The 20,220-nt window shown below is 42.9% G+C and overlaps 1 protein-coding gene across 1 annotated transcript in view; it reads left to right on the top strand.

The window, feature by feature from the left end:
- Nucleotides 1–20,220, top strand: part of LOC109298975 (CUB and sushi domain-containing protein 3-like) — a 290,449-nt gene that overhangs the window by 243,866 nt on the left and 26,363 nt on the right. The window contains exons 35-36 of the mRNA XM_019519415.1: nucleotides 17,382–17,493; nucleotides 18,693–18,872. Coding sequence (XP_019374960.1) covers nucleotides 17,382–17,493; nucleotides 18,693–18,872 — 292 coding nt within the window. The remainder of the gene's footprint in view (nucleotides 1–17,381; nucleotides 17,494–18,692; nucleotides 18,873–20,220) is intronic.

Below are 20,220 nucleotides of genomic sequence, written 5' to 3'. Positions count from 1 at the left end.
GGCCACCAGGGGGAGACAGAGGCAGAGTCCAAGTCACAGATCAAGTCAGGTTCCTGGAGCCAGAGATCAAATTACCAAAACTAAGCAATGTTCCCATAAGCCAGAGTTCAGAAACAGAGTCAAACAGGTTCAGAAGCTGGAAAACCAAACAGCACAGGATCCAGAGCAGACCTTCAGCTAAGTTTATTGACCAGTTTGTAGTTTCCTACTACAAGTGTGCTTAAATGGGGAGGCTACATTCCCCAACAGCAAATTAGAAAGCCATAATTGTGGTCAGCCAGTTCATCATGTGGGGCTGCCAGTTAGAGCTTTTAGCATAGTTGGCCAGCTGAGCAATTTATTCAGGGTGGGGAATGCTCATTGATTTCATTGTGCATTTCCTGGCCAAAGGCTGAGTAAGGACTTGACTTTAGTTCTCTAAGAATAGGGTACAATAGTTTCAGTCAAGCTGTGTTTTCCTCTCACTTACACTAGTTTACATCACGTATAGTTTGACTGAAAGCAGAAAAGTTACACTGGTGTAAACAAATGTGAGTAAACAGAGAATCAGGTTGATCACTCCTATAGTAACATAACACGCAGATAATTAATACATATGTGCTAGAGTATACAAACCCACACTAGCCATGATGAGGTTAGTCACCTGCCAGCTCTGCCCTGCTATGTGTGTGTCATGTCTGGAAGGAGAGAGCTTATCTCACTTGGGGCTGAGTGAGAAAAAGAGCAAGCTGTCAGGGTCCAAGTAGGGTGGCCATCATATAGGACATTCTGGTTTTCTGCTATTCTGTCTTCTGTCCTCTACTGATACGAAACTGGACATGTTTATCTCCTCTATTTTTGTCTTCAAGAGACAGATAGAGGACATAAAGGAATTCAGTTTCATATCAGTAGAGGACAACTGGACTGTCCTCTAGGATGGCCATGCAAGATCCAAGTCAGATGAAGTCTGGTTGAGGCTGGAACCTAAAAGAACACTGCAGTCTCCCAGGTCTTGTTTTTGTTTTTTTGTTTTTTTAGCAGATTAGGCCTGACACAGGTGGATTAAAAAACAGAAGAAGTGAGTGGGAGTCTTTTCACTGACTACAATGGACTATAGATGGGCTACAGTGGGCCATGTGTCACACTTAGGGGAAGGAAACAAAGACTGGACAGGAGCACTAAGGCAAACTGCTACAGTCTGTGGTCTAGCTGAAGAAGAGCAGGAGGGCTGGGCCCAGTAGGGCTGAAGGATCTTTTGGATTGTGTTTCTGCTGGACTTTGACCTGGGGCTCTGCTGCTGTGGGAGGCCTTTACCTCTTTCAAGGACTTGGTTGTGGCTGGGCCAGAACCACAAAAGGAGAGGCTTGAAGACTCTTTGGGTCAAAGTGACACTTAGCTCCTGGAGTGCTCTTCACTGTCAGAGAGGAATGCATAGGGAGAGCACTATTCCACAACTAGCTTTTGAGTACAATAAAATTCTGCATCAGCCAAAAACTGCATATTATACTGCATGATGATTCAATAATTGCAATTGTGATCTTCTCTAACTTGCTTAGTTTTTCTTCTCATTGGTCTGATATATTAAATAGCTTTAACAGGCTGCCATAGTCTCTCTAGTTTTGAGTATGTTCTTTGCCCTCCCCACCCCATTGAGAATCATTAGCAGCCAGTGCACACCTCTGCAAATAACAGACTGAATGACAACTGATAAATAATTTCTAAAACAAGTGTACGTACCTATTGGCAGGATTTGCAGCCTTGATCCCAGCAGTTCTAAGATTAGTGCCTTATAGATTAATGGGGTAATTCTGGAAACACAGTCCAGCAGCCATTCTTTTGTATACTGTCTGAATCTATATTCTTCTTTTCCTAATCATCAGCATATCCTCAAGATTCCTTGTAAAGGCTTTGTTAGTATTTAGAAACGAAATGTGTAAACATCAATTCTTGTCAGTCTTCGTGTGATTGCACTGTAGTATAGGGCAGTATGCATCACTCACAGCTGGATCAGCAAAAAGAGCAATGCTGTCTTCCCCTGTCAAAATTATGGCATTTCCTCCCTCTGCTTGGTAGGAAGAAGCAGCAGCTACCCCCTCCACTTTTTCTGTACAAGGCAAAGAAGCCATGGGTTGCAGACCAGGGATAGTGGGTCTGAATGCAGCCCTTTATCAATGTAATTTGCTAACTATTCATGCCTAAAGTGAAAGGAATTGATGTTTACACACCTAGTTCCTAAACAATGAAGGGATGAGGACAACCTGCACCTTACGAGTTATTGGCAGCAGCCCCAGAGGAGTTAAGTTAATAAATGTGCAACTCAATTAAACCACATACCTTGCTATCTAGTCTTTTTTTCCTGTGCATCTGGGATAATACTCTTGTAGCTCTTCTCCCTCAGCCTATAAGAGAAAGGTAAAGAACAAATTTAAAACTAAAACATAGCAAACCAGGTTTTAGAAGAGGAAAAATCAAAATCACATCGGTTCAGCAACCTCTCTCAATATTGGTTGCTAGACTTGCAGTTATGAGGTAAATAATTGAGAGCCTATGTCATCTAACATCCCTCATAGCCTTCTGACTTTAAATTAGTTGTGGTGAATGACAGGTTTTATGATGATATTTCTGTTGACTGTGTGCACACTATTATATTCTTGTGTGATTCAATTTACCTCCTTAGCCTATGCACAGAGAAGGATAGGTTGAGTGCCTGAGTTGGCTACCTGCAGATGGACCTGTAGCATTAGCAGTCTTGGGTGGCTTTGTTGGCATATTGATGCAAGGAACAAGGGTTTCGTAGAGTGATATCTTTTATTGCATGAACTGCATAGCTTCAGTTACATAAGATTTTGAATGCAAGGCATTGTTCATCAGTACAGATGTCAGGCCTTTGACAACTACAAATATTTCAGAGTGGGGTATCAGGTTTTAGGATAGGTTGATCACATTGCTGTTCTGACTGTTAGTGTCTTGATGCCTTCCTGCATTGCTGGTGGGTCTGAAAGGAGCTTAGACGCTCCTGGCCGCCTTCTAGTCTTCGGGCACTTCACCAGAGCTTAGAGAAGTAAAGGAGCTCTTTAGCTGGAAAGCAAACAACTGAGTATCTTTTGGGGTGCTCAGACTTGTGTGGGCTGGACTGGAAACAGAAGAATTTCTTAACCCCTTTGGAGGAGACAGGGAAACTGACTGGGTCACCTTTCTCCCAATAAATGCCTTTACTGATTTAAACTCTTTGCTGTGCTGCTTGGAAATGAGTTTCACTGGAGAAGGTGAAGTCCTTCTCTCAGGAGCAGAACTGGATTCTCATTTCTTGAGTCAGGGCCAGAGAACCAGAGACAGTAAGAGATGGAAAGACCAGGGTCTCAGAGTGGGAAGTAGCTTTAGCTGCCTTCTTGCTCTCTAGAAGAGAAGCTTGGACTATCTTCAAGGGATTCTCTCAGAGACCACACAAGGCCTCAGGAGTCCCAGGCAAGTACCCCTAGAAAGACACTCTGTGACACTAGTATAATATCTTCTAATTTAGGTCTCACAAACCTGTTCAGATCCTGGACTGACAATAAATTTCCAATCTAGAACACCCAAGCCCTCCATTTTGGACACTCAGTTTGTTGGGGGTATTCATTCACAAGCTGTATGTAGCATGGACACTTTTTATAATACTGATCCAGAAAGATTAACTCCATAGTTCCGTTTTCTTCCTGGGTTTTCACTTAGTACAATGAGTCTTCTATTGTCACCAGAACTCTGAGCTTTTCAGCTGGTTTCATAGCTGATTTTCTGAATCCTCTTTTCAGATTTTTTTTTTTTTTTTTTTTAGGGAATCATCCAGTTCTGTCTGCCCTACCTTGACCCAGAGAAATGTTGCCAAAACTAGATTTATAATAAGACTACAGCTATGCACATCTTTCCTCAGGATTCCAGAGATGGATTTTTGCATATATAGTTTTCATAGACATTAGGGCTGGAAGGACCTCGGAAGATCATCAAGTCCAGCCCCCCACCCCAGGGGCAGGAAGTCAGCAGGGGTCATAGGTTCCCAGCAAGATAAACATCCAAATTTCTCTTGAAGGCATTCAAAGTAGGTGCTTGAACCACCTCTGTTGGCAGGCTATTCCAGACCTTGGGGGCTCAGACGGTAAAGAAGTTCTTCCTTATGTCCAACCTGAAACGGTCTTGCAGGAGTTTATGACCATTCAACACTTGGGGCACTCTGGTGAACAAATGTTCCCCCAGATCCTGGTGAATACCCCTTATAAACTTATAGGTGGCCATCAGATTACCCCTGAGCCTGCGCTTTTCCAGGCTGAAGAGTCCCATATGTCTCAGCCTTTCATCATAAGATCTGTTTTCCTGACCTCTAATCATGCATGTGGCTCTTCTCTGGATTCTCTCAAGCTTCTCCACATTATTTTTGAATTGTGGAGCCCAAAACTGGATGCAGTACTTCAGCTGTGGCTTCACCAAGGCCGAGTACAATGGCAGAATGACATCCTGGGATTTCCTTGAGAAGCATCTATGGATGCAAGCCAGCATTTTGCTCGCCTTACTAACAACAGCATCACACTGATGGCTCATGTTCACCTTGTGGTCAGTCATGTCCCCCAAGTCCCTTTCAGCCATAGTGCTAGCCAGCGTAACACTGCCGAGCCTATAAGCATGCTGCAGGTTTTTCTTCCCAAGGTGGAGAACCTTGCATTTTTTGGTGTTAAGCACCATCAGGTTCTTGTCCACCCATTTTCTGAGCCTGTCCAGGTCAGCCTGGATCACCCTCGTGTCCTCAGGTGTGGATGCTTTACCCCAAAGTTTGGTGTCATCAGTGAACTTGGCCAATCCACTTCTGATGCCAATTTCCACATCGTTATTGAAGATGTTGAATAATATAGGTCCAAGGACAGAGCCTTGAGGGACCCCACTGGTCACAGGGTGCCATGATGATTGACTTCCACCAACCACCACCCTCTGGGTCTGACCACGGAGCCAAATCCCCAGCCAGCGGATTGTGGTGGACCCAAGGCTACAGTTGGTCAGTTTGCCAAGACTGGTGATCATGGGATACCAGATTGAAGGCTTTTTTTTAAAGTCAAGATATATGACTTCAACCTCCTCTCTCTTGTTCAGGTGATAGGTCACCTGGTCGTAAAAGGAAATAAGATTGGTCAAGCCAGACCTACCTGCAACAAACCCATGTTGGCTATCCCTCAGGTTGCTGCCATTGGCCAGTCTGTTAAAAATGGTCTCTTTGATAATCTTTTCTAAGACTTTCCCTGGGATAGAGGTCAGGCTGATGGGCCTGTAATTTGACAGATCCACTTTCCTCCCTTTCTTGAAGATAGGTACCACATTGGCCTTCTTCCAATCTTTAGGCACTTCACCAGAGCACCAGGAGTTCTCGAAGATCTGTGCCAGGGGCTGAATGATGATGCTAGCCAGCTCATTGAGTACCCTGGGGTGTAGACTGTCAGGGCTGGTTTACTTGAAGGTGTCCAGCCTCAAGGTTTTCCTTCATGAGGTCAGCATTGATGGAGGTTGGGTAAGGAATCTCCCTCACCCGGGCCTCCCTGTCCTGTAATGGGCAGGGGTGTCCCATGGGATTGGTGAAAGACGGATGCAAAGTACCCATTTAGCAAGTTGGCTTGTTCCTGGGTGTCAGTTGTCAAATGTCCCATCTGGTTTAGCAGGGGACCAGTGCTGCTCTTGCTTTTCCTCTGGCTCCCCACATATCTAAAACAGGACAATAGTCTTTGATAACTGTAGCCAGTTAGAGTTCCGTCACAGCCTTGGCTTTCCTGGTTCACTCCCTGCAGGTCCAGACGAGTGCAGAATATTCCTCCTTGAAGGTGGATCCCATCCTCCATCCTTTCTAGGTCTTTCTTTTTAGACACAGGAGGTCCACTAGTTCCCTGGAGAGCCAAAGGGGCTGCTGTGCCCTTTTGCTGCCTTTCCTCTGAGACAGAATAGACTTAGCTTGTGCATCCAGGATTGCTCCCTTGAGGAGCAACCACTCGTCCTGAACTCTCTTCCCCTTTGGGTCATGGACCCTTAGAGCCTCACTGACAAGCCTCCTGAGCTTGTCAAAGTCAGCTTCCCTGAAGTCGAGGACTTCTGTATTGCTGACTGACTTGCTAGCTTTACGGTGTATGATGAAGGTGATCAGCTCATGGTCGCTGTCACCCAGCTTCCCTTCGATAGTTAGGTCACTGATTAAGTTGTCCCCAGTTGCCAATACCAGGTTGAGCAGTGCTTTATATATATAACCTATATATGATAACACATCAAAATGTAAGGATAAAGTAACAACTGAATAAAGATAGTACAAGCTAAACCGACGGATTATTTAGCAGCAACTTAGTAAGCTGTCAGTATTTGGCCCTTGATTAATCGGTTCAGCAGCTAAAAAAAGATGGGCTTGTAAGCATTCAGATGTCTACAAAAGTGCTACTTTAGCCCTTCTTTAGTTACCAGCCATTGTGGCATGTTAATGAATGACATCATCTGGTATAACTGATTTTTGTATATGCATTTAGAGTGCTTACTGTTCATTCCCAATTTTTGTTATGTAGCAGATCTATCTTAATATATCAAACACATTTTACAAAGACAAAATATCTTTAGGTCTAAGTGTGTACCAAGTTCATCTACAAGCTTGGAAAATAAATTGCTTCTTTGAAATGAACTGTGGATTTGAAATATTTCTTCAGAGATATTGCTAGTAACATAGGAAATTGTTTATAGCATTTTGACCATAAACCATTATAGCACAACATGTTGCTGAACTGAAGTAACAGGGTTCTATTTAGAACAATCTGTCATCTATGCAAGAATTTTTAGTTTTCTTTTTCCAATTTAAGTCTTTATAGAAATTCAGCTGTTTTACTTTATATTAAAGCATGGAGGCAACCAAAGTGCAGCATGAATTTAGAAAGAAAAATAGACACATAATACTGGTGGTAGCCTTGTGTAAGCTTTTGGATATGTTTTATAATGTACCCTATGAAATTCAGTCTGAAGATAATAACCTTACAATCTCTTTTTACAAATATAATGCTTATATTAACTATAATATTGGCAACGGTGATGAAATTCTGAAAATGGGAGATATATTGTATGGATTTGGCTTTCTTTACCCCAGCACTGTGCCTTGATCCTGCTCTGGAACAGAAAAAATATAGTTTGTTCCCAAGCTAATCAGTGCTGCTTAACTTCCCAAAAGGATAAAAATGTTCTTGAATTTTATGACCTAGACATGTATACCACAGGGCTAGACAACGCTAACAAAGTGGTTTCCTATAGTCCAGTTAGCAAGTTACAAGTAGTAAATGATGGCAGTTTTTAGTCAGAGGGTTGGCTAGGATTCAGATCAGTGATGCTGATTGAAGGTTCCTGTGTCTCATTGTCGATTCCCTGAGTCCCCACTAAAACAGTCCATTAGACCACATAGATTTACATATGGATGCGTCAGGAAACACATTTTGTTTCGCTGCAAAGGATGGCTAAATGTCAGGGAAGAGAGAAAACTGCCACAGAAACACTTAGAAACATGAACCAACTACCTCATATTCTAGCATGCATAATTTCCAAAAGTGTAGCCTTGTGTTACTTTTATTTATTAAGCAAGATTAAAGAGAGCTGTTAATATGAAAAGACTGGTTTAAGCAGAGATGCCGTGTATGCGTGGGCCTTTGGGAAGAGGGCTGTCTCCTGAAATGTGTAAAACTTTCTGCATGTCCATCATCTTAGCTCCCCCAGCAAAAATAAATGTTGGCACCTATGGCCATGTCCAGAGGAGTATGGCTGTGCAGTATATGGCACTACAGACATGTCTGTGGCACCATACATTCAAATGTTCTCCATGATGCAATGGAGCAATGTGGGGTGGGGGTTGAGAAGATTATCAAGGAGCATATCTGTGATGGGCCAGCAGCAGGGATGATGCTCAGGGGCAACCAGCATGGTTTCATTAGGGGCAGGTCCTGTCAGACCAACCTGATAGCCTTCTATGATCAAGTCACAAAATCATTGGACGCAGGTGTTGCGGTGGATGTAGTCATTCTGGACTTCAGGAAGGCCTTTGACACTCTTCCACCCTATTCTCATTAAAAAGCTAGGTGACTGTGGCATTGGTGCCTACACAGTCAGATGGATAGCAGATTGGCTGAGGGGCCACACAGAGTGGTGGTGGATGGGTCATATTCAACCTAGAGGGATGGGAGCAATGGAGTCCCCCAGGGCTCGGTCCTTGGGCCCGCGCTGTTCAATTTCTTTACTAGCGACTTGGATGAAGGGATGAAAAGCGCCCTGTTTAAATTCATGGATGACACCAAGATTTGGGGTGAGGTGGACATGCTAGAAGGGAGGGACAGGATACAGCTGGACCTGGACAGGTTACAGGGGTGGGCAAATGAGAACAGGATGGGATTCAGTACGGACAAGTGTAGAGTGCTGCACTTGGGCAGTAAAAACCGGCAGCATACCTACAGCTTGAGGAACTCCCTTCTCAAAAGCACAGTGGCAGAAAGGGATCTTGGAGTCATTATCAATTCCAAGATGAACATGGGCTGCTAATGCGAGGACACAGTCAGTAGGGCTAACCGCACCTTGTTGTGCATCCACAGATGCATCACAAGTGGGGCCAAGGAGGTGTTCCTCCTCCTCTATGCAACACTGGTCAGGCCACAGCTGGAGTACTGCATCCAGTTCTGGGCGCTGCACTTCAGGAGGGATGTGGACAACGTGAAGAGGGTCCAGAGGAGGGCCATTTGCGTGATCTGGGGACAACAGGGCAGACCCTATGAGGAGAGGCTATGGGACCTTAACCTGTTCAGCCTTCACAAAAGAAGGCTGAGAGGGGACCTGGTAGCCATCTATAAACTTACTGGAGGGGACCAGCGGGGAATAGGAGAGAGCTTGTTCCTATAAGCACCTCCCGGAATAACAAGGAATAACGGCCATAAGTTGTTAGAGAGTAGGTTCAGACTAGACATTAGAAAGCACTACTTCAGTCAGGGTGGCTAGGATCTGGAACCAAGTTCCATGGGAAGTAGTGCTGGCTCCTACCTTGGGGGTCTTTAAGAGGAGGTTTGACGATTACCTAGCTGGGGTCATTTGAGCCCAGTTGTCTCTCCTGTCCAGGGCAGGGGGTCAGACTAGAAGATCTGCCAGGTCCCTTCTGACCCTATATCTATGAATCTATAACCTCTGGATATTCAGGGGTCAAAAAAAAGCATGAAAAACCCCCAGAATGGCGTATGTGGTGTCATCATGCACCGCTCAAACCTGGAGCAGTGCTGACTCGAGCCAGGCTCTGGCTGCTGACCAGGCTCCAGGTGGCAGGACTGTCACTGTTGCAGCCCTGGGAGGCTCCCAGGACCCCAGGTAAGGTTGCTGGTCCCAGCCCAGTGCTGGCCTCAGCGTTCTCTACCCTACCATACCCTACCCTAACCCAGAGGGTGAGTGGCACAGGCATTCCCCAAGGACAACTAGAGGTGGCACAAGGTATGCTGCTGCTAGTAGTCCCTCAGGGGCCAAACATCTATACTCATGTGGATGTGGCCTATAGGTTTATGTATTAGTTTTCGCTCAGAATAAGAGCTGTGAAAATGTATGGTGTTACTCATTATATATACTCCATGGAAAGTCAGCCATATCTTCTACAGTTCATGACAAAAATAAGATTTCATGTGGTAAAGTTCAGAAAAGTTAGGATGAGATGGAGTCTGTTCCAGCTTTCACACATTTGCACAGAATTATTTTCTTTGTGCTAACTTTGAACTGTTTGGCAATGATCCAAAGTAACAGTCCAGAAAAAAAACAGAACTTGCCTTTTTATAGTGCAAGGATGGCAAATTAAAAAAATATTCCTTATAAAATGAGGAAGCCTGAGTTACGCACATCAGCACTGTATTCCAAAACTGTGATGGACTTGTATATGTTCACACATGAATATAGGATATATCAGTAACAGTAACAAACCCTGGTTGCACCTTGGGTATAGTCTGATAATGAAAGATAGTCATACTAAGAATATTAATATTGTCCTTTCTTTTACAACATTAATAAAAAATTAGACTGTACTCTTAGCACGTGCTCTGATCAGCTTTTGCCTTATTTGAACTATACCGAACCGTTCGCCATTTTTACTTGAGGGTGTGAATTTACTATAACCTCAGACACAAATTTTGTGTATCAGTAACAATTGTATATCTAGATCACAATAACCCATTTGAAAATTTAGTCTGAATAAATATCTAAGAGTTACTCTTGGTAGTCCTACTTCTGAAACTTGTCACAACTCTGAAATGACTATTGGCGCCACGTAAGAGGCCTAACTTTCCAGTAGAGAAGGAATCTGTGATACTGAGTCTGGATACGACCAAATTGTAAGTTATTTACAGCTCTAAAATGAAGGTGGTCAAACAACATATAGGACAGTCCCTTCTTTCAGGAATCAAAACCATTCACCCATATAGAGAGCAACTCCACCTAAAAAATGGACCCTTACCAGAATCCAGAGAGAATAAATCTCCTTCTACTCCCATGACTCCTTCCCCCAGTATCACTGCCTCCACACAAGCTTCCTAACAAATTTAGTAACAGTACAGCATCTTTTTCAAGTATTGAGCATTTGCTTGCTAAGGACTTAGAAGATTGTATAATAGTGCCACCTGGTGACACCTGCCCTGACAGAATTGTAAAATTATTTAAAATAGAAATGTGGTACTTTTTCCTTTGGGTATAGGGTGGGGCACAAATTAATTTTCAGCTCATCCAAGCCGTAAGCATCATAGGAGTACTTCTAAAATCAGCCTCTGCACCAGAATAATATGTTCTTATATTTTCTATGCTGCTTTTCAGAACTATATGTAATGGTTATATATTCTTAGCTGAAGTGCTATGCTTTGCACCAAAGCCTATAAAATTTTTCTTACGTGCTTAACCCAACAACACAGTACAGTTAAAATAGAAATGAAAACCAGTGCAGAAATATTTTTGGTTACTTTTATGAAGCTACAAAAAGGTAAGCTTGGAAAGGTGACCTCTTTCAGCAACAGCAATGAAATAATATTTATAGAATTTTGAATGCTATAAATAGGACTTTATCATGAAAATTATACTAGTAGCTCAAGCCATGTTACTATTATAGTAACATGGCTTGAGCTACTTATGGCAAAAAAGGACAGGTGGTAAGACGAAAGGGAGCAACTAGTGCCATCAGATAAATGATCTGTTGGTAAATGGGGGTGTGTGAAGTGAAAATAGATGAGGTCTTATTGCATTGTATTTATTCCCCTTTGAAATCATTTCCCAAGCCCATAAATTCACAGTTCCTTTGTCCTGGAGTCAATTACTGTCTATGAGATGATGGTTGAGGAACTAGACTACAAGTGGGTGGAGGTTATGAAAATGTACAGCTGGGGTAGAAACAACAGTCAAGCTAGAAGGTGTGAGCAGTTCCTTCCCTTGTTAGCGTTGCTGCTGGGGCTCACACAGGTAATCATTCAGTGAAATTGCTAACTAATGGGTCTGACTCTGCAGTAATCCCTCTCCCACAAAAGATTCACTTCCTTTCCTGTTTGTGCTAAATTGTACATTATCCTGGACTTGTAAATGTTTTAGCTCTGTATTGTCAAGTATGTTGGCTTTTTACTCTCCTCAAGATACTTGCTCATTCCTACAAAAAGAGCTTGTTTTACATCTAGTATTTTAGTAAATAAATTACTAAATAGTTAAGCACAAAATTGGCAACAGTTTTAACATCAGATTTTTAATGCATTTCATATTATTACAGTTGAACAAAGGTATGAAAAGCAGTGGCATAGAAACAACTGCTGAAATCTTAAAGCCAGATTTTTGGGGAAGGAAACTCTGTAACCTAGTAGTCAGAGTGATTTAGCATTGTTGAGCTTTTCATGTATGTGCCTGAGTCTTGGTGCTTAAAGTTAGGTACCTATATAAGTGCCCATTGACTTCCCCACAGTTATGGCTATGCTGCACATCAGAAATCAGACTACTCTCCTCAAGTTTGAAATATGGGTGGAGGTAAAGAAAAAAAAAAAGCACTGTATATCCAGCTAGTCATCCTGATAGTCAAAGAAACTGAAACAAAGAGGAAAAGAACTAGGTCCATGGTATTTGTATGCAAATGAAACTAATGTTTATTGGTAGCACTGATTAGGTTGTTTGAACAAGAACAAAGGGATGCTTTTGTCAAATGTAAAAATGTTATTTGTTTGAAAGCTACCAAGTAAATAAGCCAGGTATTTTTTTTCATGGTTTTGAACCAAGATTTCTCCTCCCCCCAACCCTTCCCACCTCAGAGAGAGAGAGGACTAATGTCAATAAATATCATTTTAACATTGTTGCATTCAATATTGCTTTATCAAATGAAAGAGAACTCATGTTGTTCAGTGTACCTTCAATAACTGTTAGCATTTTCTAGTATATCAGGGCTGTCAAAGATACGGCCCATGAGCAGATCCAGACCATGGAGCCCTAGGATGTGGCCCATGGGTCTCACGCTAATCCAGTATGCTGCATGTCCCCTGTGCCACATGGTGGACAGTGCCATGCACTGTGTGCAGAACAAGCCTTGGACTGGGGTTAGTGCATGCTGCATGCAGCATGGGGCTGGAAGCAGAACACATGCTGCACACAACACAAGGGGCCAATTCAGGATGTGCACAGCATGTGGCACCCCTCCAGACTAGGCCTGCATGCTGGCTTTGAGGCTGGTCCCAACCAGGCTCACAAATCAGTCCCACGTACTGGAGCCAACACACAGGGTAGATCCAGCATGAGCGCTCCATATATCATGTGCCCCATGTGAGCCTCAGACTGGTGGCTGGCATGCACAGGGCTGAGTCGTGGCACTCACTGCATGAGCTCTGGTGCATGGGGTTGATCTGTGGGGGTCCAGCCTCGCATCCCTCATCTGACCAACAGGGCTGGATGAATTTGACAGCCCTTCAGTATATATCAGTATATATTTCTTAATAACCTGATTTATTTTCTCTATAATGGATATTTTTCAAGTAAAAAGATAATTGTGTGGGGATGGTAAAGGAAATAAAAAGTATGGACCTTAATTCATTTTAGTTACTGTTTACCTGTCAGCTGTTGTTCATGGGCTATTGAATTTTCACCCTGATAATTGATCTGAGCTAAAATGGAGTCATGTGATAAAGTTTTGAATAATTGTTTACAGCAATAAGTGGTCTGTTTCATGAGAGAAATTTCTGTGGCAGATTTGTGTGTTTTTAACTTTGTGACAGAGTAGTCACATAGTCAAGTTCTGTGGCAGAGTAGTCTTGGTTTTGGATCAGTGTCAGCTGAGATTAAACAGTTTACCATCCAATCAGTAGTTTAGCTCCACTTCAAATGGATGGTTGTGGGCATTCAGGTGTAGTATCACAGTAAGGAATATTGAAAGAGAGTGTTGGAACGATGATGCAGCCTTGCTTAACTCTCATCTTAACCTCAAAGAGATATGTGATAGATCCATTCCTAAGAACCACTGCTCACATATGGTCATGGACCAGGCAAAGAATGGTGATGAATTTCGGTGGGCATCCATACATCAAAAGGATGCTCTACAGTGCTTCTCAGTTGACAGAGTCAAAGGTTTTCATGAGGTCAAAGAAGGCAATGTAGAAGCGTTTATGTTGTTCCCAACACTTTTCCTGCGGCTAGCAAGCAGTGAACATCATGTCAGGGTTGGGCCTCTTGATGCCTTAAAGCCACACTGAGATTCTGGGAGGAGCTGAGATTATGGAAGTGATGGCTAGTGCCAACAGGACAGGCTCAGCAAATGGAAGGAAATGGTTCAGGGAAGTTCTCATAATTATCTTTCCTGTGGTGGACAGTAAGGAGATCCCTCTGTAATTTCCAGTTGTACCTGTCTCCTTTCTTGAAGATTGTGACAATCATGAAATCCCTAAGGTCATCTGGGATTTCCTCATCATTCCAGAACCTTAAGATGAAGGCATGGGGCTGTAATATAAGCTTCTCTCCCCCCATTTGAAGATTTTGGCAAGAATTCCATCAGCTCCAGATGCTTTGTCATTCTTCATCTGCTTCATGGCTTTCCTCACGTCTTCAAGGGTTGGTCACTTCTGAGGGTGTGTTGCAGGATGGAATTGAGAACGCACTCATCAACACCAGAGTGTCAATTGAAAAGGTCCTGAAAATGTGCCTTGCAGTGGGCACTGATGGCTCCCCTTTCCTTGATAAGGTTTCTTCCATCTTTAGGTTTCAAGGGGGCTGATCCCCGAGTGCTTGGACTGTAGATGTGTTTGTGGTGCTAAGATAACTCTGCATATCTTGGATGTCAGCAAGATATTGAATCTGCTTTGCACTTATGGTTGATCAATTCTTAGATCTCCTGATCATTCTCATCAAACCAGTTGATATTTCCTGGTAGTGAATCCAAGTGTCTCTTCAAAGGCAAGTGGACTTGAAGGCACCCCAAACGCTGCTGATATTTTCCCATAGCTGTTGACTGGAATTCACCAGTTTTTCATTGAGGTACCGGTGGAAGAGGTCTTTCTTGATTGTGTGCTGAAGTCCTTCCATTTGCATTGCTTCTGCTGCAACTGTCATTTGGGAGCCAGGCTAATGACATAACCAAGTGGATGAATCAGTGATTGGTCCAGAAATCATCAGCTATTAGCATAGCTCAAGTGATGCAAACATCTTTGCAATTCTGGACATGTACACTGACACAGTCAGTCAAATGCCAATGGTTAGATTGCAGGTGTCTCCAGGATGTCTTCTACCTGTGTTTCTTGCAGAAAAGGGTGTTGGTGATGGTGGGTTCATGTTCTGCACGCTTGGCCAACAGGATAATACTGTTGGAAATGACCTTTCCTTCATTGCCAACGATTCCATTCCAGAGGTTAAGGCCCTTCCAACTCTGGCATTGAAATCTCTGAGCAGAATAAGTCTGCCTCCCTCTGGAACACCATAGAGGATTTGGTTAAGGTTGGCATAGAATTCCGCCTTGGTTTAATCACCGGTGTCAAGAGTCAAGGCATATGCACTGATGATAGTGGCATATTGGCTCCCTGCCACTTTAAAACAAAAAATCATGAGATGCTCATTAAGTCCAATAGGGAGGTCATTGAGTTGGTTTATAAGTTCATTCTTAATGACAAATCCAGCTCTATGAAGTCGGTGTTCTCTTCCTGTTTACCCTTCCAAAGAATGTATAGCCCCCTCCTTGTTCTTTGAGCTGCCCATCTCCCACTCCTTGAGTCTTGCTCAGTGCAGTGATGTCCATATTGTGTCACCCAAGTTCTTGGGCCATGATTCCTATGTGGTGCTTTGGGCATTCACTATTAGGATTGTCCATGAGGGTCCTGATGTTCCAAGTCTCAAAAATGATTGCGTGTCTTCACTGATTTTTGACCTCAGTAAAAGTGATCCCACTGGACATGGTTATCCATTCAAAAAGAGGGTGGGGTAGGCAGACTGTTTAGGGCACCTTTTTTAGCCTCCCCCCCATGTTGGGTGAGCAGAGTGGATCCTAAAAGGGGCTGCTCAGTCACAGTTACAGCTGCCAAATCACACTCCTGCCAATCCAGGTGCCAGATGACCTCCTTGCAACTACCGCCTTCATGCCAGTTCATGACTAGGAGCTTTCAGGCCTCACAATCCTGCTCCCATCATCACTAGTTGGTCACCAAAGGACTTGAAAAATATGCTAAACCCATTCTCATGGAAGACACCTGTGCATGATTTCTTTTATCATGGAGTAGCTGTTGCACATCAACTTCCACAGGGTTGCTGACAGAACAGGACCTTGATCCAATGGCAAGGAATCCAAGACAATTGGATATCTCATTCTGCTGCAGCCTACATCTTCCTTCGCAGCCATTGAGATTCTAACATCTTCCTCCTGCTCTGCCACTAAGGACTTGTAGACCCATGGCTGGGGGCTGGACAGTCTTATTATAATAGTGACCTGTACTCGCTATGTCACAGCATAATTAGAGGATATATGTGGCTTTTCAGAAGGGAGAGTGTTACCATCTGCTGTACCTACCACATCCTGGTGGTGCTGTTGTTGCTTAGTCTGTGACTGCTTATTCATCAGAGTTACCCCTGCTTATTTCACAGCTAACCTTCCCTGAAGGACATTCACCATCCACCACATGTGGATACATGCTGGGTAGCAGCACAGCTCTGCCACCAGATACAATGAATAAGTTTATACTTGCACTGTGGCATGATGATTATTTTTGATGAACCCATGTCCTGCAGAGGGTAGGTTTTTTGCAATGCTTGAAAACTGAGATTTTTTTTGCAGTGACCTAAAAATCATAATGGTAAGTCATGGTAAAGAACTTGTATATCTGTGTGCTTTTTTTAGTGAGAAGGGCAGGGGGATGATGCTGAGTGAAGTGTCTCATTTATTTTTTTTTTACCAATTCCATTTTTTTTTAAGAAGATGCTTTGCTCAAAGGAGTTTGCATGACAATTTTTCAAGTATTCAAGTTGTTTTCTACATATTTACTGATTTGATATTCTCTTCCTGTAGAGAGAAAGTAAATTTAGAAAACAAAGACTCCAAAATATTTTTTTTAAATGCTATAGCTATGAAAGCTTGTGACAAGAAGGACAGAGCTGGTCAGAAAATTTATGGCAAAACATTTTTTTTTCCCATTAGAGGTTGGTGATTCATCTAAATATTTTTTTTTTTCGAAGATGGTTCAATATTGAGAGAGCTCCAGAGTAAACCATTGTCCCAATCACTGTTTCAACTCCCTACCTCTTTTGCAACCACTTAACATGCTGACATGACACATGAAGCTTGGAAGCCATTGTAACTCCATATCCCAGACTCCTAAGGCTGCCAGTATCCCCTGGGGTAGTCCATCAGGTTGTCTGGCCTGAATTTGTTGGGTTTTTCCCCCTTTCATAGAAAATATAAAAAGTTGTGGATTTTGTTCTGACCTGGAGAATCCTGCTTTGAGCAGAAGGTTGGGCTAGGTGACCTCCTAAAGTCCCTAAGAAGTCTATTTTCCTTGTTAAATGTCGAAATAGCAAAATCCTCTACATCAGCACATCTCTGACTTTGAGGTTTGTGTTCCATGTCAATACAATCAGCTACTTTCATCCCCCCATCTTCAGATGCCACATTTTATTTGCTACTTTCGCACATGTGCAGTATTTACACGATTCACACATTCCTGGACAGTGGACTTAGATAATACTTATTGAATAAGTCAGGACATCCCATAGTGGGTGTACCCCATAGCACTATTCTACATACTAGTGATACAACCAGCTGAAAAAAGACTTCATATTGTAGATATTCATCCCACATAAATAACATTTTTTTCCTATTGCATATGGAACAATTGATATTTCCCTATAACAATATTATTGTGTTTTCATTGTTTCAATAGGTGGGAAATGTTGTTCAGTTTCAGTGTAAAAAAGGACACCTTCTCCATGGATCCACAACCCGCACTTGCCTTCCTGACCTTACATGGAGTGGGATTCAACCAGAGTGTATACGTATGTAAATGGATCAGATAGTGAAATATATTATAGCTTATGAAAAAGCTTCTATATTAGAATGCTTCAGTTAATTTCAATTTACATTTATAGTTTAATGTTGAAAAGTAGTAAGTGACAAACAATCTTAGCTGTAAGAAACCAAAAGAATACAGAAGGATGCAGGTGAATAGAGAGAAGGCCAACTGAAAATTATGCTAGGACAAGGCAGGCCTGAATCAGGGAGCTGCAAACTGCACATTATTGACAACAATACATGGTTTGAACTACTTGCCTAGTACCTCTTCAAGATAGTTTGGAGAAGGGCCAAAAAAGTTATTAAAAGGAATGAGCTATATCTGTCTCAGATAGGAAGTTCTTCAGGAGGAAATGCATTTCACTCCTTGGGCGGTATGAATGTTTACAGTTATTTGTACATTATTGCAAAGGTAGATTCTTAAACTAAATCACTTTGGTATACATGAATCTACTCACAAAACCATGATGTACTTATGCAAATTAAATGCAGAAGAAAGAATATAGTGAGATAATATATTTTATTAGACCAATTAAATAGTTGGAAAAGTTGTTTTTTACAAGCTTTCAGGCACAAACACCCTTCAGGCATTGGGACAGTCTGCTGCTGTTCTCCTGGATGGGATAGAGGCCAATATGTAAAATGCAGGTCTGTAAAAATGCAAATGCATGGCAGTGTGGATCACAGGTGAGGGGAGACAACAACCCACATGTATTGTCTCCTATCGCCTCTGATCCTCCTGTGAAAATGCAAATGCGCGCAAGTGAGGATCAGAGGCGATAGGAGACAATACATGTGGGTTGTTGTCTCCCATCACCTGTGATCCTCACTGCCATGCATTTGCATTTTCACAGACCTGCATTTTGCGTATTGACTTCTATTCCATCCAGGAGAACACAAACAGCAGACTCTGCCTATGTCCAAAGAAGGGTGTTCATGACTGAAAGCTTGCAAAGAATATTTTTTCCAACTATTTAGTTGGTCTAATAAAATATATCATACTTACCCAAGGAACCTTGTCTGCCTATGTCCTTAGACCAACCCAGCTACAATCGGCACCCCCACAGAAATATAAGTAATTGTTGTTAAAACTTTTAATTGCTTACATAGAAGTGTTTGAAGTCATTTCTTCAGAAGTGTTATTGCTATTTCAACTAACAAATAATTTATGATTTCTTTGTAGCTCATAACTGTAAACAGCCAGAAACGCCATCTCATGCTAACATTGCAGGAATGGATCTTCCTTCCCTTGGTTATACTTTGATTTATACCTGTCAGTCAGGTTTCTTCCTGGCAGGAGGATCAGAGCACAGAGCCTGTAGGTCTGATGGCACATGGACTGGGAAAGTTCCAGTTTGTGAAGGTAATTAATCCCTTCTGCTTCCCCACTCTCTTCCTCTGCCTCTAATATTAAACTTCTAATTTTCTTTCATTTGCTATTTAGTAATCATCAGAAAAGGTAGAAAATCAGGCCTGAGTTTACAGTGCAGGAGAGTTCTTCAACCACTGGGCTACAGAGTATAAATTGGATATGCACTCTTGTCTGTCATGGACTTCTGTGGAGGTTGTGCTGTGAAAAAGTGTATAGAATAATGCTCTACACATGACATAGGCAGAGGACAACACATGCCCACCATATGTTAGGCATGAGCTAGGAACAGCTAGGCAGTATTGGGACATGTTTTTGTACATGTTTATGGAAACATAGATCACACCTGCACAGTACATTCAACATGCTCCAGAGCCACATCCTTAAGCATATTCTACAATTTCATGTGTACTGCTCCTAAACTGGGAGTAGTAGCCTCATCTGTGTGGTGCCTTGGACAGATAATTATAACTGCTAAGTAAAGGGCAGACAATTATTTCAGCTGAAGGGTCACTTTAATGAGTTTTGGAGAGCTGTTGAGGGTCACAAAGGTATCCCCACCCCTTGACAGGTGCCCTTCCTCCTGGTTGCCATCTTGGGACTGGAAGTCCCACCCCCAACCCCTGATCTTTGCCACTGGAAGTCCCTACCCTTGCCCCCAGAAGTACTTCTTTTGCAAAGAGGGGTTTGCCATCTTGGAACTGGGAAAAAACCTCCAAAATAAATCGTATACTAAAAATCATTATAACTTTTTATTTAAAAAAATATTTTTGTCCTTATTTATGGGTGTTTGCATAGTATATATAGAGGCAATTGCAAAATAGCTCAAAATAAAATCTTACTCGTATATTGTATGTGGTTGGGGGCCTGGATATGTGTGTGATGGGGTATGGGCAGCTGTAGGTGTGGGGTTTGTGGGCTGATGTGAGTTTGTGAGCAGGGTGTTGGTCGTGTGATGTGTAGGGGAGGGTGTGGTTGTAGGGTTTGTGGGGGAGGATGTATGGGCATGGTGGGATATGTGTGGGACACACACACACATGTAGCCCAATGTAATAGCCCTCCCCACATGCAGGGCAGGGTAGACAGGCCAGCTAAGCCCTAGGGCTGTGGCTGCTACTAGCAGTGGCTTGTAGTACCCATGGCCCTGGTTACTGAAACCTCCACTCTGCCTTCCCCTAGTGACTGGGCCTCCCATGCTCCCCCACCCACACCATTGCTATGGAAGCTAATGGGGCCCCATGGCACTGGAGGCTGAAGGGCCTGGCCTGGAGGGTGCAGTATACGTGCACTCCTGGGGCCACCACGTTCAAGTCAGCGGGTCCGGATGCTCTCCACCCCACGG

This window comes from Gavialis gangeticus, unplaced genomic scaffold (assembly GCF_001723915.1).
Source record: "Gavialis gangeticus isolate Ggan-Ray unplaced genomic scaffold, GavGan_comp1, whole genome shotgun sequence".
NCBI lineage: Eukaryota > Metazoa > Chordata > Crocodylia > Gavialidae > Gavialis > Gavialis gangeticus.
This window is presented reverse-complemented; position numbering and strand designations above follow the sequence as displayed.